At 38.1% G+C, this 22,497-nt stretch overlaps 1 protein-coding gene and 2 long non-coding RNA genes across 4 annotated transcripts; 1 reads left to right on the top strand and 2 right to left on the bottom strand.

Annotated features, from left to right (window-relative positions):
• Nucleotides 1-613: 613 nt before the first annotated feature.
• LOC116266093 (transcription factor MYB17-like) lies at nt 614-5,678 on the bottom strand. The gene is made up of 3 exons (XM_031647186.2): nt 5,065-5,678; nt 2,874-3,003; nt 614-1,775 (listed from the first exon to the last, which is right to left on the bottom strand). Exons 1-3 carry the CDS (start codon nt 5,195-5,197, stop codon nt 1,088-1,090), a joined length of 951 nt encoding a protein of 316 aa, XP_031503046.1. The 5' UTR covers nt 5,198-5,678; the 3' UTR covers nt 614-1,087.
• Nucleotides 5,679-8,314: 2,636 nt separating this feature from the next.
• On the bottom strand, nt 8,315-21,010 carry LOC116265746 (uncharacterized). 2 transcript variants are annotated; one of them, XR_004175180.2, is made up of 3 exons: nt 16,006-21,010; nt 9,111-9,900; nt 8,315-8,847 (listed from the first exon to the last, which is right to left on the bottom strand). It is a non-coding gene; the product is annotated as an uncharacterized LOC116265746 (long non-coding RNA). The 2 variants fall into 2 exon arrangements; XR_007575017.1 differs by lacking the exon at nt 16,006-21,010 and adding an exon at nt 12,750-13,080.
• On the top strand, nt 13,327-21,494 carry LOC126410613 (uncharacterized). Its single transcript, XR_007575018.1, has 2 exons — nt 13,327-15,583; nt 21,005-21,494. It is a non-coding gene; the product is annotated as an uncharacterized LOC126410613 (long non-coding RNA).
• Nucleotides 21,495-22,497: the final 1,003 nt, after the last annotated feature.

Consider the following 22,497-nt stretch of genomic DNA (forward strand, 5'->3'; position numbering starts at 1 on the left):
AAACATTGAATGCATGCTATCATATCCACCATTAGCTTTTTGGCTGACAAGATGTAGTCTACAACCAGTCAAACTACACAAAGCCAATTAACCATTAATGGCAGGGGTGCTCCCAAGGGCATAGCGTAACTCATCAGATTGACGGATCAATAAAAATCTGGTTGTCAATTTGATTTCTGCGGATGTTGCTCTTCTAAATTATAAACAATGGTAGCGCGACATTCTAGTTGACAAGTATACCACAGGTCTACTCAAGTCCCCAAAGCCGAATGGGAGAAGGCTTTGGCCCTTCTTTGGGTGGCTTCCGCTCACTCGAAACCAGTAGTGGCAAGGGTTGAAATGGATGGATATGATTAAAATTGAGTAATTCTTGAATTCTCTTTGAACCAAAACCAATTGGTTGCGAACCCTAATTATAGGATTGCTATATACTTAGCCAGATGCTTTTACTGTTAACAAGCATGTGTTTTTCCACTAATGAAGTTTAGCCTTGACCACCAAGAAGCCTAAGAAGCTAGCTAATACAGGGTTTTTAACTTAAGACACACTTCACATTACATTTCCCTCTAACCAGATTGTTCCAAAACTCAAGTCGATCAGATGATGAAGAGTGTGAACACCAAATCAAAGACCAGAATATTGAATGTACAGTTTATCAATACAGACCATATAGCCAATGGCCAAACATGGGCCACAAAATGCACCAAGTAATACCAAAAACTGGGCCATCGGACACCAAGAAAGACAAGAATAGAAAGAACCATTCGCCAAAGATCCTTGCCCATAATTTTTACACATAAGTCCAAAAGAGAGGTCAAAGAGATGTGCACACTTTGATTGAGGCCTACAACTGTACTTTCCCTTCCCTCTTCCCCGAGACAAAAATTATAAATGCACAAGTACAAACACCTCCCGTTTCTCACAGAGCAGTGGGAGAAAGCAACCGACCGAAGGTCTCCCACAAAATGGACAAGAAGTCATCATCCAATCTCATTTCCAAAGCCAGGGATTTGTTTGTGACTTTTGCCAACTATAGACACCTAAACAAACACGAACAAAGACACGAAAAGCTAATTCAAGTGTCGGATCAGAAATCAGATCTCAAGTCGCCCCACGGCCAGGCATGGTGTGGAGCACCGCCGAGACTGGCCGACTCTCCCATGGCCTGTGTGAAATCCATGAGCAATTCGCTCCCCAAGAGGCCGGAGAACGAAACGGTTGATTCGTCGATCTCGTTCGAGCTCGACGAGCCGTCGTCCTTGCACTCATTCGCTGCAACCATCTCGACGTCGTGGTCTGAAGCACTCTCCAGTTCTTCAACCTTGGCCCTGACTATGGCCATCATGGTCTCCGAGCCATGCTTGGTCGAGGACGATGTGGAGGAGACTTGGCTGTTGCTGCTGTGGCTGTTGCTGTTCCTGCCCAGCTTCCGGAACGACTCCCCAACATCTGAGTTCCACATCTTCATGAAATAGTCTGAACTGGTGCCGGCGGGCAGTTTGGCGTCGGACGTGGTCTGAGAGCCGGAGAAGAGCAGTGACTCTTTGGACAGCCTTGCTTCTGCTTCCAGCCTCGCATTTTCCCACTGGGCCATGTGACGCATCGCCGTGGCCTCCAAGGGTCGTGAAGGAGAGCTAATGGCAGGTCCAGGAGGAGGAGCATGAGTCATGGGATCAAGGCCCATCCTGATCAAGCGTTTCTTAAGGTGAGTGTTCCAGAGATTCTTGATCTCGTTGTCGGTGCGGCCGGGCAATTGAGATGCTATGGAAGACCACCTAAACGCAGATCAATCAGAATCATACTCGTGTTGAAGATGAAGATGATCGATCACATTTAAGTTTTGACAGAGAACAAGATACACAGAGGAGTAAAAACTCAAGACTCTTTAAAGACTCCCAAAATTTTGTTATTTCATAATAAGCAAGTGGAGTGTGCCATTAACACAGAATAATTGCTGAATGCCGAACATTGAATTACAGTGATTCATGGGACCACTGTGGTGAAGTCCAAGTTTCATGTCATTGAGTGGTAGTCCTCGTTTGACAGCGTGATGGATCAACGTTTTCCCAGCTCAGGTCCTATTTGCCAACTCAAACATGGTCCCAGTGTCGGATTCTAGATCGGTCACAATCTTCGGCCTTCACTAGCAGCATGTGGACTCCATTAATGCTGGAAATTTTAGTTTGGGTTCAACAATTGCGGATACACATTGAGATCCTACTTATTGCAAGTAGACGCACAAACGGAACTGATCCAGATCCAGATCCAGATAAATATATGGACAGTCAGTCTCAGACCTCACCTTGGATCTAGGGTTGCACAGTGAGAGTCCAGCCAACTCAGGTTCGACTCTAACTCGCTTGAAAAAAAAACTTGACTCAAGCTCTCAGTTTAAATTTATACTTGAAATGTTAAACAAGTCAAGTTTGAGTTGTAGGAATTTTAGTCGTTTAAACTTGGCTCGGCTTGACTGCGTAAAACTGGTTCATCATAGTTGAACTAGCTAAATGAGGTCACGAGTTAAACAAGTTGACAAGTTCAAATAAACAAGATAAGCTGAACGAGTTAAGCGAGTTGAGATCAAAATCGACATTGTATAGTCGAGTCAAGCTCAAGCCTACTCTATAGAGCTCGATTGAGTTCAAGCTGAGCTCGAGCTCCAGTTTGTTGAGTCGTCGATTGAGTTCAAGCTGAGCTCGAGCTCCAGTTTGTTGAGTCGAGTTGGCTCAACTCAAGCTTGGCTCGGCTCCTGTGCAGCCCTACCTATATATAATCTACTTATTCCCGTAACTTACAATAGGTAGGATTAGGATCTGGCCTAAATTAAGTCAACGACTTGAAAATCATCATGAGAAGAGAAAAGAATGCAATACCTGTTTCCAAGGATGCCATGCAATTGAATGATGGTCTTCTCCTCTTCAGGAGTAAAGGGCCCCCTCTTAATGTCTGGCCTCAAATAGTTGGTCCACCGTAGGCGACAACTCTTACCACACCGTAGCAAACCTAAAAGTTACCACCAATACAGAGATTCCAACATTTAATTATCTCGCATAAATGGTGTGTGTGTGTGCGCGCGCGCGCGAAGCACATATGCATATGCGCAGCCATCTTTTCATACTAATGCCGACACTTTAGATCGTAAACAGTTTTTAGCAGTAGCGGAGCCAAGCTGTGTATGTTTAATGTGCATTTTATATGTAAACATGCAAAAAATTGAACTTATGGCCAATTGCCGACATATGCTCATATGTTATTCCGCCCCTAGTTTGTAGATCCAATAACTATTTAAGCTCCCATTTCTTACTCCAATTCACGTCCAAAATAATAAATCTTGAAGAATGTGTATGAGTTATTCACAAAGATCAAACCATCCACCTGAAAATTAAGTATTTAACGTTTGGTTTATACATCCAAAGGAAACAAAGAGCACATATATGCACCAGAAAGTGCAGAAAACATTCCAGACTTGGGAATCGGGTTAATGGCGAACCATGCAGGAAGAAAGGCACAAAGAATCGTTTGAATTAAGTAGGAACCTTATCTTAAGTGCACTCACTTCATTTGTAGTAGTTCAGAAAATAAATTATTTTATTGAAAGACCCATTCGAGCACAGTACTGAAGAATGTGTATCTTATTGACAGAAAACCGATATCCGATACAGTAACCGATAGAGATTCTGTCAAGCATTGTGGTGGAACCCACGCGGGTCTCACTTAATGCGAGATGGAAGCAGCGAACAGAGAAAGCTTAATAGAACTCGAACAGGCCCGCGTGATCAGTACAGAAAAAAAACAGCACCATTTGGTGAAAAACCCCAGCCATGACGCAAGGTGGAAGGAAAGGAGAAAAAGGACAGATTATAGACGGAGATGAACAACAGAACTGGATCGGCTTCTCACAATAAATCTCCCGAAAATGACATGTTATTCTCATGATTACTGTATGAGGTACTGCAACACCAAAATGATATAGGAACAATAAATTCCATAATTTAAGAAAGCACCAGGCCCTCCTTTTAGGAATTTTTACAGGTTTTTGACGGTAGACATTAAAGTTTATCTTTCTGCGGCTTGAATTCATCGAGGCAAATGAATGGTTTTAAATTCTTTTGGTAATTAATGAGGATTGTACAAGATATCTCCAAAGGTGATCCTGCATCTTACCTTGTAAATTTTATAGACCAGGGAGAGGAGGTGAGGTTTTTGACAAGCCACCTCCTGTCATAAACCCCACCTCCCAGAAATGATCTGACTGGTATAATGTAAAGAAAATGGTAGCCAATAGAGTTCTGCTACCTTCCCTTGAAAGTTCTACAGGAGCCAAAACCAAGACCACTGAAACTTTTCAAACTCAAAAGCCACTACAGAACCAAAGTCTGATACGACTCAGGACACAGAAACATGGCATCATGCTCTCCACCACTGTATAGCTCTCAAAATATGTCCATAAATTGCCCTTTTCAACTCCATGGAGCTGATCATATGAAAAAGGCGTGGTGCTCGTGTCTGTGCCTATGTACGTGTTCAATGGGGTATGAACAGGGACAAGGTGTAGTGCTTTTCACAGTAGTGTGAGCCTCATGAAGCATGCCATCATAAGAAAGAATTACGCCTTAACTCTGACAGTGCCAAGGATCTAAGCAGAAGATAAAGCCTCCTCAGAGGGCTTAAAGCCAAATCGACCTCGACCTTATCTATCAGAATTCAAATTAAAGAAAGTATAGGATTGGCATCTCGATCCGCTACTTGACAAAGTAACAGCACCATGATCAGCAAGATAAGGAGCTTCTACATACCGAACTCGCATCTGTTATGCAGAATTTAGACTTTGACGGGTTTTAAGGAGTTCAAAGGCTTGGATGCGGTCAAAACCCAACTCACATCAGTGCAGCAATAAGGTGTTTAACAGGAAGAGTGAGGAAAAAGCAATAGACTACAAAATAACAGGAAGGGTTTAGTCTAACAACAATTAGGGAAGAAAGCGTTACAGGTGGAAGGCAAGAAGGGGAAAAGGGAGGCGAGCCCAGCAGAAGAAGAAAATGGGGAAAAGGAGGAAGGTCTTACCAGCAAGTTTAGGGAGAGCGCGCCAGCTTCCATGGCCGTTCTTCTTGATATAGTCGATCAGGATCTCGTCTTCTTCCGGCGTCCACGGCCCCTTCTTCAGGCCTTGCTTCTCACAGCAAGGAGCTCTTCCCATCTCCCTCCTTCTCCGTGACAAGGGCGCAGAGACTGAATTTCGAAACAGACGGAGTTGTCTATAATCGACTGCTTTAGCTCTAAATACTTGAGATACTCCGTACAATTAGAGAAGGAAGAGACGAGTGAGAGAGAGGGTCAATGGCCGGGAATTTAATGCGCGATGTCGGGTGGGAAAAAGGCGGAAAGCACCGGAACGAGGGGCGCGAAAGTGAGGCAGAGAAGAGATGGGATGCAGTGGGGCTGTGGCCTTCCCCGGGCTTCCTTTGCCGTCGCTGCAGCTGTCCTCTGTATCCTTTCTTCCTCTGAAGGCAAAATGATCAGAGGAAGCAGCATGAAAACAAAGGCGCTTGAGTTGAGATCGAAGAGCTCGACCCTTCTTACACTGAAGCGAGAGAGAAGGAGCAAATGCAATGAATTGAATGAAGGGGTGCGCCAGGCAGGCGGGTTATACGCTGTGATGTTGTCAGGCACGCATTAAATGAGCTGCTGTTGATTGAGTTGCAGAGAGTTAGCATTTATTTCACAGCCTTAAAAAACGAAAGATTTTAAAAAGATAGAAAAAAACTCATTTGAGCCAATAAGGGTAAGGGCCGTGCGTGTTAGGTTCATAACACGCGGCTGTGTGTGCTTAGGAAAATCTATTTTGTAAAATGATCAATGAAGCCTAAATAACGTGTTTGGGCCTGAATGCTTTTAAGGGTGGCATAGAGCCGGGGCCACACAACGAGCCCACTCGAACTTGCTCCAAAAAAACTCGGCAACTTTTTATAAACTAGTAAGTTTGACAAAATGATAAATGAGTTAAATTTGTATTTTAAAAACTCTACTCGTTTATACCAAACCACTACTCTATAACTGAGTTTTAATTTTTTGGATAAAAGTTTTACTAGTTAAATGCTTACACGAGTTAAACGAGTTACATGAGGTAATGTTTACATGAGTTAAACGAGTTAATACTTACACAAGTTAACACTAAACGAGTTAACACCCAAACGAATTAAATAGGTTAAAGGAGTCGAGGTCGAACTCGATTTTTTGTAGTATCGAGCTTGAGCTTGCTATAAGGAGCTCGACTTGAGTTCGAACCAAGCTTGAACTTAAGTTTTTTGAGCCGAGTCGAACTCAATCTGGCTAAGCTCGAGCTCAACTCGGCGTGCTGGGTGTCTTACTATTCTCAGTACTTAGCTCGACTTTGAGTTCGACCTTAAAATTGAGTTTCAATTGACCCAGTAACTTATCGGCCCAAGCTAGGCTATCTTAATTAACTTATTTTTTAATATTATTATAATAAAAATATATATTTTTATTCTAATAAGACCAAAACTTGGGAAACAAGTTTTGAGTTTTGAACAGAGCACTATAAGCTGTGGCCCAGCCCAAGCCCGACTTTTAAGTGGGGTCAGGGAAGACTATTAATAAATCACACCCATCACAGTTTTTGTACTTTTACTTAAATATTCTTGAAGACATCGCTATACATGTTTTCATTTTCATGCTCTTAACTAAACGCTGGTAGCACCTGTTATAGACGTTTCTCGCCAAGACACTTTGTTTCTGCCTTAGTAAATGATGGATCTGTTCTGCCTTAGTGGAGAAATTGATCAATTGCACTGAATGATTGGCTTGTTTTAGTGAAGAACATGATAAAATTTCAAAAAGAAACGTTTCTCGCTTCACGGAGTGAACGATCAAAATGATTTGCTTTTATTGAATCAATCGTACTAGGGAGTAGACACATATTGGTAAAGCAGATGTGAGTTTCAAGAAGATAGATAGGATGGTCGCTCAAATTATTATGCCTAATTACAAAAAGCCATCAAACAGAAAAAATATACATATAGAAAGTCATGTTGAAAAAATAAACAAAAAATTGCACCAATAACTAGGTGTGGATGCTTGTCAATGTCGACATGTTGTTGTCCAAAAAATATCTCATAGCTAACAATGTCATATTGTTATTATCAGTCTAAAAGGCCATTTTAAATGACCAAATGACATAGTTAGAGATGTGGCAGAAGCTGTTGAAACTGTTAATAATTTCACTTGGTTACAAAGATTGGAAAAGAAGACGTCAACAATTAAGCCAAATATCTAAAGATATTGATTGAAAATAAAGAAATCTTGAGGGGCTGGTGTGGGCAGTGGCTCCGCCACTATGGGGTAGTAATATTTACATAATTAGTTTTAGATTATTTTATGCACGCATAGATCTTTTACTTCCTTCATATTTACCATAGATATACGTTGTATGAACACGCGTTAACTGCCGCATTATCTTTTTTTTTTTTACATTGATAAATCTCCATATCGGATTGCATTGGTAATTTGCTGTACCTTGTTGGCTTTTGGTAAGCCATTATAGCTTTATTTGTCTTATAATGTTAATCCCCACTGTTGTTCAGTTGCAACATTCATCTCAGATGCACCGAACGCTCAACATTTTTTTTTTTTTTTAAAAATAAATTAAAAAAAGGCTCCTCGACCAGGGCCTCACCGGCAGACTTGGATGACTCCAGGTCCGCCGGTGAGGCGCCGGCGGGGATCGCCGGCACCGCAAAGGGAAAGCGACGGCCTCCCCCGGCGGCCGGCTCGGGTGTCGCTGGCTGTCAGGATGGCTGGACGGCCGGATGACCGGTGACGCCTCTGCTGGCCATCAATGGCGGCATCGGCACAAATTTTTTTACCGCGGGGGGCGGCAACCGCCACCCCTTTTTTTTGTTTGCCTTAGGGGAAGCGGTCGCCGCCCCCGGTCGCCACCGGGGTCAGCCGTTCTGGGTGGCCGGCGACGCCTTGCCAGGCATCACCGGTGCCGTAGGGCCTTCCCTATCCCCCGAAGCTTTTTTTCCCAGCCTACCTCCCTCTCAGCTTTTCTAGCGACATATAACTAAATATATCATGTATGTGGGTGTGTGGTTACTCGATCTCTTCTCCCACCTAAAAGGAAAAAAAAAAAAATTCTTGGCTCTTCCCTGGTAGTGCTGGACCCATTATCACGGACCAGTTTCATACTTTAATGCTCAATTCAATCCACTAAAAGCTATATTTCAACTAAGAATCAATCACAAGTCTTTACTCCAATCAAAATCACTGGTTTCACACATCCTTCACTCTGGTTGTATGTGTTAAAATAAGACATGATTTACGTGATTGAGAAGAAGGGTGCCTTCCTACATCCATAGGCAACAACGATCAGAAGAACTTTACTGAATATGAAGAATTACACAAGAGTAGAACACTTAACCCAAGACAAACAAATTCTCTTTACAAAAACTCACTCACTCTTTCCCTTCACCTCAGTCTTAATTACGAAGTTGCTGACTACCCACTCTTATGTTCCCATGAAAAGTGGAGACTGAAACTATTTATTCCCCATGTCCCATGGAAGATGGAAACCACTAACCTATGTTCAACAAGGAAGATGAGCCATAAAACAACAAATTCTTCTCTTGGTTCTTCTTCATAAGCCGCATCCAGCATCAAGCTTCATCCTGATCACCATCATTGCACATGTGCTATGTTAAGGCCCGCATTACCTGCCGTGCAAGTGAATTAAGTCCAAGCAATTCCTGAACTTTTATGAAGGAATAGATTTCATCAACAGGTCCGTTGGGTCTCCATTGTAGAGATCTTTTGAACAACCATTGTGTCCTGCAACACGACATCACAAACAAAGTGATAACTGATGTCAATATGTTTGGTTATTTCTTGATGCATTGTATTTTAAACAAATGTATGAGACTGTGACTATCATAATACTACTTTCCAACTAACAGCACAACCCGAGCAAACAAACAGAAAACCTGTCAAAGATCTCATATCCAGATCACCAGTATAATCTGAATCAATATAACCAGCTAGCTAACTAGCATTACTACTCCTATTTTGAAACACCGGACTCTTGTTAGAAGCACCTTTGAGATAACAAAGAATCCACTTTAAAGCCTCCCAATGGACCTTCCCTAGATTTCCCATGTAGATGCTAACAACACTTATAGCTTGAGAAATATCCGGTCGAATGCGTACTATGTTTCTCAGGCAATCTGAAGTAAGCTGTTAATGGATCACTAATGGCTTTGCAATCTTTCATGCCGAACTGCTTTACCACCTTCTCCACATACTTTTTCTATGATAGGTACAATCCATGCCCAAAATATTCTTTGCTGCCCTGAGATCTTTCATCTCAAAGTCACCACTCTACTCAATTTTTTCTTTAAGTTGTTTCGTTTTGGCAAAAGAATCTTAAGTTTCTAAGGAAGAACCAGACCAGCCTAATTAAAGCTGACCGCTTTTAAAAACATCAATTAAAATCAGCCCATGTGGGTGTGTTCTTCTATTTTCAAATCTTAACCAACCCAGCGCCAGCATGCATCAATTTTCACAAGTGCAGCATCAATCAGCTACTATCTAAAATAGAAATAAGCCCAGTCTGTGTTGTCCATTGCAGTTGGGCTCTCATCCCAACTTGCCACAATCAGTAGATGCAGTCACCTAAGTCTCTACTCAGCCAATATAGTTCAGCAGTATGTGCCCGTTTCAATTCAGTAGCTCATCTGCTGCTGCAATCTTCAAGTTGCTTCAGCATGCATCAGTCTTTAACTGAACGTGACTTCAATATGCATTCACCTACAGCAAATGCAATTCCAGCTAGCTGCTCCCCAATCAATTACCTTCAAAGCATATCTCCTAACCTGCACCCAATTCCTGCAAACGCATCTTCATTCAGCCACTATTCAACCGGCATCTTATGCATTGCATATCTTACTTATCATTCCTAACATGTTCATGCATAATCACCCACTTTGTGCTATGGTTTTCACAAATGAATTCACATATACCTCCCATAAGAAATTTCATTCATGCCATTTGCATGAATTTACGAGACAAAATTGGAGAAGATACACAGATTTCATCAATGTCAAAGCCAAAAAAGTTATTGCCGCAAAGGCAAGGTAGGAACCTTAAGGAAGTAATCAAATTTTGCCTATAAGACAAAGAGCATTTCTATCATTACCTGCTTCTTCATAATTTCAGAAATCCAACGGAGGGACAAAGAAGACAAGCCGAGTTCTAAAGCTGTCAAAGAGAGGGAAGAAACCAAGTCCATAACCTTGCTATCCAATGTTTCTACCCTAGACAAGGTGAAGTTGTCCTTCAAGTTGAACTTCTTCTTCAACCTAAATGTGGTGCGGTGTTTGGTAAGGAAATTCTTTCAAAGATAGATATCTTTTATGAGAAAATTTTGAAGTAATTTTGATTTAATAAATCATTTTGATTTGGGAAAATATTTTAAAATTAAGAAATCTTTTGCAAGTAGTTGTTCACATTTTGAAAACTAACCTTGATATTTTTTTTTTTGAAACGATTAATGTTTTCTTGAAATCTTAAGTAAGTACAATATATTGTTCTAATTTGATTACCATTGAATTAGAACTCTACCTCATCTTACTTAAATTCTTTAAAAAAGTGTTTGTATCATTTGTGAATTTCATAAATGAGTTGTGAATGCATGATTACAATGATTTTATATGCTTGAAAACAAATTGTTCATTTATACCATAACATTCATTTAAGAACATTCTTACCATCACAAACATCTAAACTTTCCTTAATTTGGTGTATGTTCACTATTGAAAAATCTTATTATCATAATACTTTTCAAAGAAAAGATTTGGGAATAGATTTGAATTATAGGCTACCAAGCATTACTCCAATGTTGGATGCATTAATTGAGTTTTGGCTTTTTGAAGTCAATAAATAAAAATTGATATTTTAGATTTTGGAGAAAAGACATTTGAAAAAAAAGAAAAAGATGTTAGTAAAGAAAAATAAATTGGAAAGAGATGCTTGTTAACAATGATAGAGAGAAAGAGAGAGAAAGAGAGAGAGAGAGAGATATAAAAAGTTAATGAGGAAGAGATTCCAATAGAATTTTTAAACAGAAAGACAAAGATTTTAAAAGAATAGAAAAGAAATAAATAGAGAAAAACTTATAAGCAAGAGAGATCTTAAGGGAAAGAAAAAAGAGAACGAAGATTTTAAGAGAAAGAAGGAAATATAGAGGGAAAAATTAGTAAGAGACTAATGAATAAGAAATTTTAAAGGAAAAATTAGAGAGAGAAAGAAATAGAAATAGAAAAACTTACAAGAAAGAGAGAGAAAGAAATTTAAGGGAAAAAATAGAAATAAAAAAACTTGTAAGAAAGATAGATATTGTAAAATTAAAGAAAGAGAAAAAGATGTTAAAAGAAAAATCAAATGAGAGAGATAGAAATTTTAAGAGAGAAAAAGATGTAAAAAGAGAAAAAAATTAGTAAGAGGGAGAGAGAAAGATTCAAGACAAGAAAAAATGCCAAACAATGAGATATTTTAATCTCTATCTTTTTTGTTGTATAGAAACTAAGATTCAAGAGTTAATTTTAAGGATTTTTTGACTTCAATCTTTCTATGCAGGCCAAAGAAGAACTTGAGATCATGAGAGAGCTTAAGGTAAGTCTCCATAGACCTCTTCGTAGCCTCTTTAGAGAGGTCTTTATTTTTTAAATTCCTTTAACATATATAAATATATATATACACACAAGAAAGCATGTTTCTCCTACCATTGGGTATGGAAGAGAAACTAACTACAAAAGAAAAAAAATAGTAACAAAGAGAGGTCATCTTAAGATTATTAATCGAATGATTAACAAGTGATTTATCTAGAGAATAAAGAAGTAGTCAACACTAACCATATGATGATGTAGGGTTTTCTTGGATTGAACATGCCCCAATATCAAAATCAATATAAAATGGAGAACATCCCAACCCGAGTTTTCATTCTCACCATTCATTTTTATATGAATCAGAAAATGAACTAGTCATGCATGCATATTATTGTAAAGCCATAGCCAATGCATACATTCAATGAGAATAAATGTAAAAGAAACATAGGTTGTGCCTATTCATATTGATAATAAAAGATGGCAACAAAATTTTACTTCATCCTGTTCTGGTGCACTCAAGAGTGACTCTTGGTTCTAAAGTGGACATTTTTATTTCTTTCTTGCATGTAGGGATGTCAATGGATCAGATTCAGATCAGATATATCTTTAATGATATCTGTTTTTTTGGATATCCACATACTTGGACTTGAATTTGGATTCAAATAATAAAGAAAAGTCATATCTGAATCCGAATTTGAAATCTGATTTTACAATATGAATCCGATCCGAGTAAGATTTTTATATTTATATCTGAAACCAAATCTGAATTATGAATCAAATTTTATCAATTTTCAACATTTGATATAGGATACTTGTCTAAAAAAATCAGATCCAAATATGTATTTGAATCCACTCATATATATGTATATCCGAATCTAAATCTGGTCGGATGTTATTTCTTAAATCTGAATCTGATCCAATTTCTTAATCGAATATTAATTTTTTTTCCTTACCTAATTTTTTTGAATTGGTTTAGTCAACATTAGATTCAAATCAGATATATTGACATCCATGCTTGCATGGTCATGGATTGATGCTAAGAGAAATGTAAGAGAGAAAATGACTACATACCTCTACACATTATAGTTGAAGAGGGGATGAATCCATTGATTAGAACTAGCAAGGAGGCCTCCAAAGCGAGAACTTCAACATATTGTTGAATCTCTCCAAGGGTCTTCCATGTGCTCCCTTGAAGATGAAGGTTGAAGAAGATGATGAAGTCCAAGGTTGAAGAAGCCTAAGTGTTAGAAGGAGAGAAGAATAAATGAAGGGAATGAGCTAAAGGGAAACTTCTAGAACTCCTAGTTGTAGGGCTTATATCCAATGATGACGATACTTGGAGTATTTATAAAGGAACTTGAAGCTCAACATCAAAATTTGAATTTTTTTGAACTTCTCAAGTTTTTTTTGTGAATTTTTTGATTTTTTTTTTATAGCCATTGACTAAAGTGGATTAGTCTTTAGCGCTGCAAGTACCCTTTGGCTAAAGCCCATCTATGAGAGGCAAAACCGCAATAGTACATGTCGAGGTGGAGCCCTGGGCATGGCCAGAGCACTCGGGAGCACACCAATGCTGTCGGGCCACTGTGCAAGGGGGCAAAATGCCGCCCTCTAAAATATATATATATATATATATATATAAGGGCAAAATTGTCTTTTTATAAGGTGGGTCCAGATCCATTTTTAGGTGATTTCGAGTTCGATTTCTATCCAGATCATTTTTTTTGGTTGGGGAAGCTTCCTGATGACGTCGAAGGCTTAAATTATGGATTGGATAGGTGTTTCAGGCTAAAAACATATTTTAAGTGCAATTTTAAATTTTTTGAGGCGAGGTTGAGTTGATAAGTAAAGGTGAGGCTCATGCACGTACAGAGATTTGAACATTGTTGGAATTGATTCTCGGACTCGATTTTGGATTTTGAGTTGGAATCTTAATTTGGATCCAGATCTTTTGGTTTTTGGATCTACTTTGGATGTATGGTGGTTTATTGGATCTATTTCCTATTTTGGGTCTGATTTTGCTTTTTGGGTTTAATTACAGATTTTGACTTTGTTTTTTCAGTTTGGGGTATGATTTTGGATCTGGGACTCAGATTTAGATTTAGATCTGGATCTAAGCCTTGAATTTGGGTTCAGATATAGTTCTATTTTGGATTTAGAGCTAAGATTTGGATTCAGATATGGATCTAAGGATCTGTTTTGGATCTAGAGCTGCAATATGGGTTTGGATATGGACTTAAGGATCTGCTTTGGATATAGAGCTGGAATTTGGATTTAGACAAGGATCTAAGGATTTTTTTGGATCTAGAGCTGGAATTTGGGTTCAGATATGGATCTAAAGATTTGTTTTGGATCTATAGCTAGAATTTGGGTTCAGATGGATCTAAGAATCTGTTTTGGATTTAGAGCTGGAATTTGGGTTCAGATATGGTTCTATGGATCTGTTTTGGATGTAGAGCTGTGATTTGTGTACTAGACCTATATTTGATTTTGGATTCAAAGCATGGAACAAGTCTAAATTGGGGTTGAGCTTGGCGGTCCAAAGTTTGAAATTAGATCCAAACGAGTCACAAGTGACCGATCATCAAATCGGAAGAGAAATTGATCAAAATGAAGGGAAATTGAAGTGCTTGAGACCCAAATTACATCATTAAAAGTTGTTGTAAATTTGTCAAATATGTTGAATATAGTCTTTTTTGAAAAATTTGGGGTGATAACATTTACATTTCACCATATCTTGTTTTATGTGGTCAATGTGCCGCGCTTTTACAACCTATTACTTGAGCAACTATGGATCTACTCTACAAACGTGGTGATGACTTCAATGTCCCATTAATGCAGAAAGTTGAGTAGATAAAGAGTCGTGGTATTAGTAGAACACCTGGAAGAAAGGCTACCTCAATTGATGATCGTGTAATTGGCATGTGTGGTTGAGATTCCAAGCATCATGCACGAGAATGAAATCTCTCTAAGAGCATGGAGAAGCTCAAATTGAGGTAAGCCATGGAGCAAACAATTCTATGATGTTATTATGGCAAGGGCCGATGATATTTAAACTTGAAGGTGGAATAATGGCTGGAACATCAACAGCCATCCATTGCGAACAAATTTCATGAAGATGAAGAAGAGTTACCACTTGAGCCTTAAACACAGGTGTTAACCCTTTAAAGGTTAATGAACATGACGGCCTTGAGCCCTTGAAGCCACCAAGACAAATCAGAAAGATGGCACTCGACTACAAAGGGAAAAGTTCCAGAAACAAAATGACATTTGCCGAGCCAGTTGTAGTGGTCTGAACATATAGGGCGTGTTTGTTAACCAAGAATTGCACTGTGGATTAGGAATGAGAATTCCAAATTCCACTTATTCTTGATTTCAAGCAAACATGGCACAGTTTTATCGATCATTAGCACCTTAATTTGGGGTCAGTCTTCTGGCAATCCCATCGAACCTAGAGGGGTGTGATGAACATGCATGGATTAGTCCTTTTTCTTTCAGATGGATGATGCCAACATTGATAGTCACTGGCATCACAGCTGTTGGGTAGTGGTAGTGGCCATGAGCCCTAACTGTAAGGGGGGCCACTTGCAGTTACGAGCTTTAATGCTCACCTAAAATCTCTCACTTACGTAACCGCTGCTAGGGTTGGGGAAATCCTAAGGGGCTGGACTATATATTCCTAGCCTATCCAGAGTTTGAGTAACTCTCTAACACATCATCCGTGAGGAGCCCTTGAGAAGGAAACCCCTAAATTAGTTTTCTTCTTCTTTCTCTTTCTTTTGTCTTGTTGGTTTCACAGGGATATTCGTTACACACTGGAGCCGTGGGAGATTCTTCTGCACCGACTTCCGCTGCGACTCCCATAAATCCATCAGTTGTATCAGAGACAGGTTTATCGAACACCAGTAAGTGTTTTCGATGGTGCCTGTGCCTGTGCAGATTATACTACTGTGAAACATGTGTCATCTGTGCATCATGCGTGTATCATGCTGAAAATAAAGCATGCTAGGCAAAAGTGAGTTCAAGCATGAAGCATGATAGTATTGTAAGGGTATGGAATCCTCTGCTTTACATATTATGTAGTTTTTTTTTCCTGTGTCTGCGAGAGACTGAAACCAGGACTGAGCACATCGGCTCTGTCAATACTTTTCTAGATCAGGACCCTCGTAGAAGATCTGTCCACAAAGATCTCCACTACTTCAAGTAAATTTTTTTTGACCTGCGTCTCTGCCAAACGGTAGCAAAGGAGGCAGAGCCTGCTCTGCTCGACATACAACAGAGCCAATATAAAATAAATAAAGAATAAGGAGGAAATGGAACACAGAACCTTTGCTCTTGTTTGAGAAACTGACCCAACGGCTACCTGGAAAAGAGCCGGGATTCTCCTGTCTGTCAAAACCGGAGGAACAGTTACTGTTTTTTGTTGGGACTTAAAATCCTTTCTTGATCTCGACCTGTCTGCCCGCCTTCTCTACCGATGAAAAGTAGCAGTCGCCCGATCGACTGGAAGACAGTCGTCTTCCTCGTGCGAGAAGCACAGATCTCTTGCTGAAAGCAAGGAGGCGACTTGGGTAAAGGGGAAGACAGCGTTACGCCTTGGAAACCTCCTCCTGTCGTTCCTCTGTAGTCTGCCGGTTCACCGTTGTCTCAGCGAAAGCGAGACTGAGGAAGCCATTTTTTAAAGCTTCTGGTTTGGGGAAGTTGTCTTCCTCAAGGTGTCAACAGAGAAAGAGCGAGGGCAGAGAAGGAGGAGGCGGCGGCTGAAGGCATCGGTGGGCAGGAAGAAGCTGCAATGTGAAACCCTCGCGCAGCTCTCGCAAGAGGAGAAAGGGTTCACGCGAGAGGAGAGAGAGTATCGAGCAGAAAAATGAGTGAAAAACGGTTCGGAGGGGTATTTATACCAAAAGTGTGAAAATTACAAAATCAGTCCACCAGTTTTGCATAATTTTCAAAAAAGTTGTTACAATTTTGATAAATTAATGCCGCAACGTTTTTGATAAAAACTTTTTCAGAAAGAGGTTTGCGAAACTTAATTTTGGTGAAAACCTAGAAATTTATATGAAATTGCGTAGGGTACCCCCTGAGTTATTATAAATTTCTAAAAGAGGGTTCCGATAAATTATTTTACAATTTCAGTAGAAGTCCGTGATTTTATATGAAATTGCGTCGTAATACCCACAGACTTATTATAATTTTCTAAAAGAGGGTTCCAGAAGATTGTTTTGCAATTTCGGTGAAAGACCGAGCTATATTGTAAAATTGCATACAAGTACCACTCAGGCTTATTAAAATTACAGAAAAGAGTTCTAAAGGCAATTTTGAAAATGAGAAAGGAAACTCTCGGTCTAAAATTTTAATATGACTTTTCCTTATTTAAGTGATACCTGGTTTTGGAGATATTTGATATATTATTCTCCTTATTGATTTCCATGTATTATTGTTCTATATTTGTCATGGAATTAATTTGGTAATGGCTTTTAGAGTGGGAGCCTCAAAATTGGTCAAAAACAAAAAACTACATGGTTTATAACATGTATTTATGCAGTTTTGTTATTTATGGATGCATGATCAAATGGCGGTATAAACTCTATGCTTGTACACTAACTAAAATCTTATTTGGATATGGATATGGTGTTGAAACACATTCATTTTGGATTTTGATCCTCTTTATTTGTTTAAACACATATCAATTAGTATTGATATTATTGTGTGTGGATCGACATGGGTAAGATCTGAAACTAAATCAATATTTGAATTTTGTGCTTTGGATCTGATTGTTGCTTAAATCCATATTTGGATTCAGTTTGAATCATGACATATTCAGATCTAAATTTGTTTGGTTATTGGTTAAAAATCTATATCATGTTTATGTTGGTTCAAGTATATGTTATTATACTTGATTTATGAATATTCTTCGTCATTTTGGGTCTATGCATATATTAGATATGACCAAAGTTTTGTTTTAAATATCCATTTAGTTGTTGAATTTGGATCTCACACTAAACGTTGCACTCTTTTGGAGCATGATCTAATTTGACTTGTTCAAGATCTATATATTGCTTATATTAGATCTAAACATATTATGATGAACATTGATTTTTAGAGCTAATAGTTTTACAAGTTGTACATTTTCAATGTGTAACACTAGAGTGCTAAAGATGAATTCCAGTTAGAAGGAATGATTATGTTATTACATGTTGATATGCTAAGAGGTGTAAATCAACACTCTTAGACATGGTGAGATCCTTATAACATTATGTTGGGTCGTGATACATTAAGATCCAAATTAACTTGGTTGAATCATTGGATCCAAATTCTCGTACTGTTACTAAACACAATATATCATGTTTGCTTTTTGGATCCAATGATATTGTGATATTTGTTGTCCTTTTAGATTCAAATCATTCTAGAGTGCTATTGAACAAGGCTTTATTTACTCCATTAATGAAGTCAACTTGTTTTAAAATATATATTCAAGAGGTGTAATGTAACACTCTTGGACTGAAACCCGTATAAATTTGAATGTCTTGATTTAAAGACTTGCTTTATTTGCTCTTAAGGGTGATGGATTAGTTTGGGTACAAACATGCATCATCTCAAGGTAGAGGAATTTTTCTTGTTTTCACCTTGTTCAAAAGTTGGACTATTGTTTAGATCCAAGCATGGTTATTGAAATCATAGTGCACAATACTTCATATGGATCATTTGTGTTTTTTAAATTCAGACTATTGTATTGTGGATATTGCTAGTTGGATCTGAATTTCCATATTTGAACTAATAAAATCCACATTACGTAAAGTTTAGCTGCAGATCTAAACTAACTTGTTTGGATATGTGAGAATAATTCATATATCCTGTTGTTTTAGTTCCAATATATGTTATCATGGTTGCCTTTGGATATGATCATACTGCAATACGTGTTGTCATTCTAGATCCAAAGGTTATTTTTGAAAATCATTGAATAAAGCTTCATTTGCCTTTCTTTCTTAGGAAAATGAATTTGTTTTAATGCATACTCAAGAGATGTAATATAATACTCTTGGACCAAAATTAATATTGGCAAGAATGCATTTGTTTGAAGCTTTGTAGAACTAAAGTGTTAATACATGATAACTTGTTTTTCTCAAAAGAGAGATGGGTTAGCAATGATCCAAATATGGTTGTTGAATCATATTGTATAATATTTCAATGAGGATCATGTGTTTTAAACTCATATTAATTGTATTGTGGATGTTTCTGGTTTGGATCTACACTAATATAATCTGAATCTTTATATTCATGTGGCTTTTGGAATTGGATCTATTCATTGTTTGAGATCCACCTTATATACACCATTGATTCAGATTTGAATATATATTTGGATATATGGTTAAACATCCATATCTTGTTTATATTAGATCCAAGCATATTATGTTATTTGTTCGTTTGAGGATCAAACAAAGCTAGCTTGCTATTAAGCAAGTTTCTGTTTGAGGACCAATTTAATTTTAAATTTTCCATGAGGTATAAAATAATACTCATGAAAATAATGAGATCCACACTAATTAGATCCATATTGAGATCCTTGGAGATCTATAATGCATGCTAAATGCATATCTAAAAATGAAACGATGTGTTTGCAAATACATATATATTGGATACCCAAATGAAAGTATGGTATATGACATTTTCTTTTTATGCATGAGTTTGAAGTGTTCGAATAAGAATACTGAATACAATAATCCAGTGGGAGATCATAACGATCTATTGGAGGATCTGATTTATTCAGATAATCAGTCTGACAATGAACCGACTGAGGAACAGTTTGGCAATGAACCAACTGGATAACAGTCTGGCAATGAACCGACTGTGAAACAATTTAATAATGAATCAATTGTGTACGATTCTTATGATGATCAGTCTGGTAATGAACCGACTGGGTACTGAGCTCCATGATTATATGTGAATAATTGTTGCATGTACAAAAACTGACTATTTATTTGGTGATCAAGTTTACTTGATTGAATATGCTAATAAGCGGTCAGGTAATGAACCGACTAAGATCAGTTTGGTATTAAACGTCTAACTGAAGCTTATTAGTGATCTTATTGATTATCTTGTGGTATACATATGTAGAGATATGTGAATTGTATATTGCATGCATGAGTTGTCAAAATTATGTATTGACCTTGATGAGTTAAATGAAACTCATTGTATGAGAGAGTACATTGATGAAAATTATACAAGATGAAAAGTGCTTGTATAATAGACTATGGGTTGATTGCTCATTCCCTTAAATAAATAAAGATTAGGTGTCGCTAATCAAGTTGATGACTATGTAAATATTTGATAAGTAGGAGCACACTTGAATATGCCATTTACTATGTTGAAAAGCTAATATTGCTTTGCCATATGATATAATGCATTGCATAAATGCTATGGAACTCCTGTTGTTAAAGGAGTTAAGTAATTATGGAATACAGTAAAGGAAAATATTCCATGTGTTTTAATGCATATTAGTTTGTGTGCTGGACTTGGTACAAGCTTCTAATTTGGCTTGTAAGTATACATTAAAAAAGTCCAGGCTGACCCTTGTTTTATGGCAGTTAAATGTTTGAGATACATGAATGAAACAAATGATATATTCAAGTGATTGTTAGCATTTTTTAACAAAAGGAATTCTAAATGATTTGTCAAGCATGTAGCCCGTATGAGGCTAAGAAATTCCTGGTTTGCCTCTTTGTGAGGTGGTTGAAAAATATTCAGGTTGATTTCATTGTTGAATAAGAAGAAAATATGCATGCACGTTCCAAATGCTTATATGATTGCTAGTATTATAATCAAGAGAATTCTTGATGGGACTAAGTTTTAATATGATATAATGTGATATATATTGAATATTTGAAAGGTTGCAAAGGAAAAACCATTGAATGGAAAACCTCGCTGTAAACCTTGAAAAAGGTTAGGTTGCGTTGGAAAAGCCAATTATGAAAAACCACGTAACAAATTGAATAAAGAAAACCCACATAGAGTGGAAGCAAACTGGCGGTCTCATGGCCAAGTGGGAGATGTTGGGTAGTGGTAGTGGCCATGAGCCCTACCCATTCATATCGTAACTGTAAGGGGAGCCCACTTCCAGTTACGAGCTTTAATGCTCACCTAAAATCTCTCACTTACGTAACCGCTGCTAGGGTTGGGGAAAACCTAAGGGGCTGGACTATATATTCCTAGCAGATCCAGAGTTTGAGTAACTCTCTAACACATCATCAGTGAGGAACCCCTGAGAAGGAAACCCCTAAATCAGTTTTCTTCTTCTTTCTCTTTCTTTTGTCTTGTTGGTTTCACAGGGATATTCGTTGCACACTGGAGCCGTGGGAGATTCTTCTGCACCGACTTCCGCTGTGACTCCCATAAATCCATCAACAGCCTTCCTCCTGAAGGCCAACAATTTCACAGACCCATCTGCATAGTGCTTGCAAACCTGATGGAGAACACCTTCACCATCTCAGCTCCCAACAATTGATCGTCAACGATGCTTGTGATGGAGGAGAAGGGCAAATAAAGAAACAGGAAACAACAACTATGCCCGATGTAGCAACATCTCAAAAAATTAAAGCATTGACGAGACCTGACAAACAATGATGGGCACTATGACTATTTCATCAGCAAAAGACAATGAAAGAAAACAACAAACAACACGATCATTGATATCCAACATAGCTATCTCGGGCACTAGGGCTCCTGAAATAGCCCCATTGATTAGTTTTTTTTTTTGTGGCGGCAAAAAGTAAACAAAAACCTAAAGACGCATAGAATTTTCTTCTGACGGTTGTTTTAGCCTTGCTCCGATGTGCTGCCGGTCACTGAAGAATGCTTGTGGGAAGCCACCGATCGTTTGATCATGTTCTAACATGTCGCCTATCGCCAATGCAGGTTGAAACTCGTGGTATGAACAATGAAACCCCGGAATGGTAGAGAGAAGAAAGAATAAATGAAAATGAAGACGACAAAAATGTTGAATGGACTTTTATTCCCGTTTAAGAAAAATTTCGTGCGTGCCCCAATGATTTCCATGATTTTTAAAAAGTGATTTTACATTTTTAGACAATTGCTTCAATGCCCCTAAGCTTTTTAGAAATTTTAAGAGTGGTAATGCTCTTTTATAACACTATCCTAGAGGTTTTATGAAAAGTTCAAAAAGAAGACAAAATCCTAATAGCTGAAAATTTTCTCTTTGGATGCCCATCAAACACAAGATCATCGTTCCAAGGAAACCCATATAAATCAAACCAAACTCCATTTTGAAAAATGGCATTGTGTTCCCTATTCCACTCATGCCAAATTAAGATTATGAAACTAAGGCAAGAATCTTATTTCTAAGCACTCAAACACTACCATAATATCATGTGATCCACCTTATTAAATTCAGTTATTCAATAAAGATTCATATTTTTCGAGAAATCTTCTCTGTCATACTTCTCTTCTGCATTGGCATTGTCTATTATGTCACAATTTTCATGAGAATGCCTTTTCTTGAGCAAAACCTGTTATCCCCTGTTATGTCCAGGAGTTCAATACAGCGCAATAAGAGTCTCGAGAAAATAGTAAATGAATGCTTCAAAGATTTATTAAGGGTAGGACTCAATAGAGCAAGTGACTACTTGGAGTTTCTAGTAAAATTGCACATGATAATCTCTAAAAAGAATGGCATGCCTGTGAATTTCCATAGGTTTTGGCAGCCTAAGTAGTAACTACCCTTTGTTAAACCTTGACTTATTGCTTTTCAATATAGTCAAACACATATTATTTTCATTTATGATGGCTTCTTCAGCTATAATCA

This window comes from Nymphaea colorata, chromosome 12 (assembly GCF_008831285.2).
Source record: "Nymphaea colorata isolate Beijing-Zhang1983 chromosome 12, ASM883128v2, whole genome shotgun sequence".
NCBI classification, from domain to species: Eukaryota; Viridiplantae; Streptophyta; class Magnoliopsida; order Nymphaeales; family Nymphaeaceae; genus Nymphaea; species Nymphaea colorata.

What these genes read in the sequence shown, in the direction of transcription:
- LOC116266093 (XM_031647186.2), bottom strand. Translation starts at nt 5,197, where the DNA reads ATGGGAAGAGCTCCTTGCTGTGAGAAGCAAGGCCTGAAGAAGGGGCCG. An exon ending in CGCTCTCCCTAAACTTGCTG is followed by an intron (nt 3,004 to 5,064) that starts GTAAGACCTTCC and finishes GGTAACTTTTAG; the next exon opens with GTTTGCTACGGTGTGGTAAG. An exon ending in CATGGCATCCTTGGAAACAG is followed by an intron (nt 1,776 to 2,873) that starts GTATTGCATTCT and finishes ATCTGCGTTTAG; the next exon opens with GTGGTCTTCCATAGCATCTC.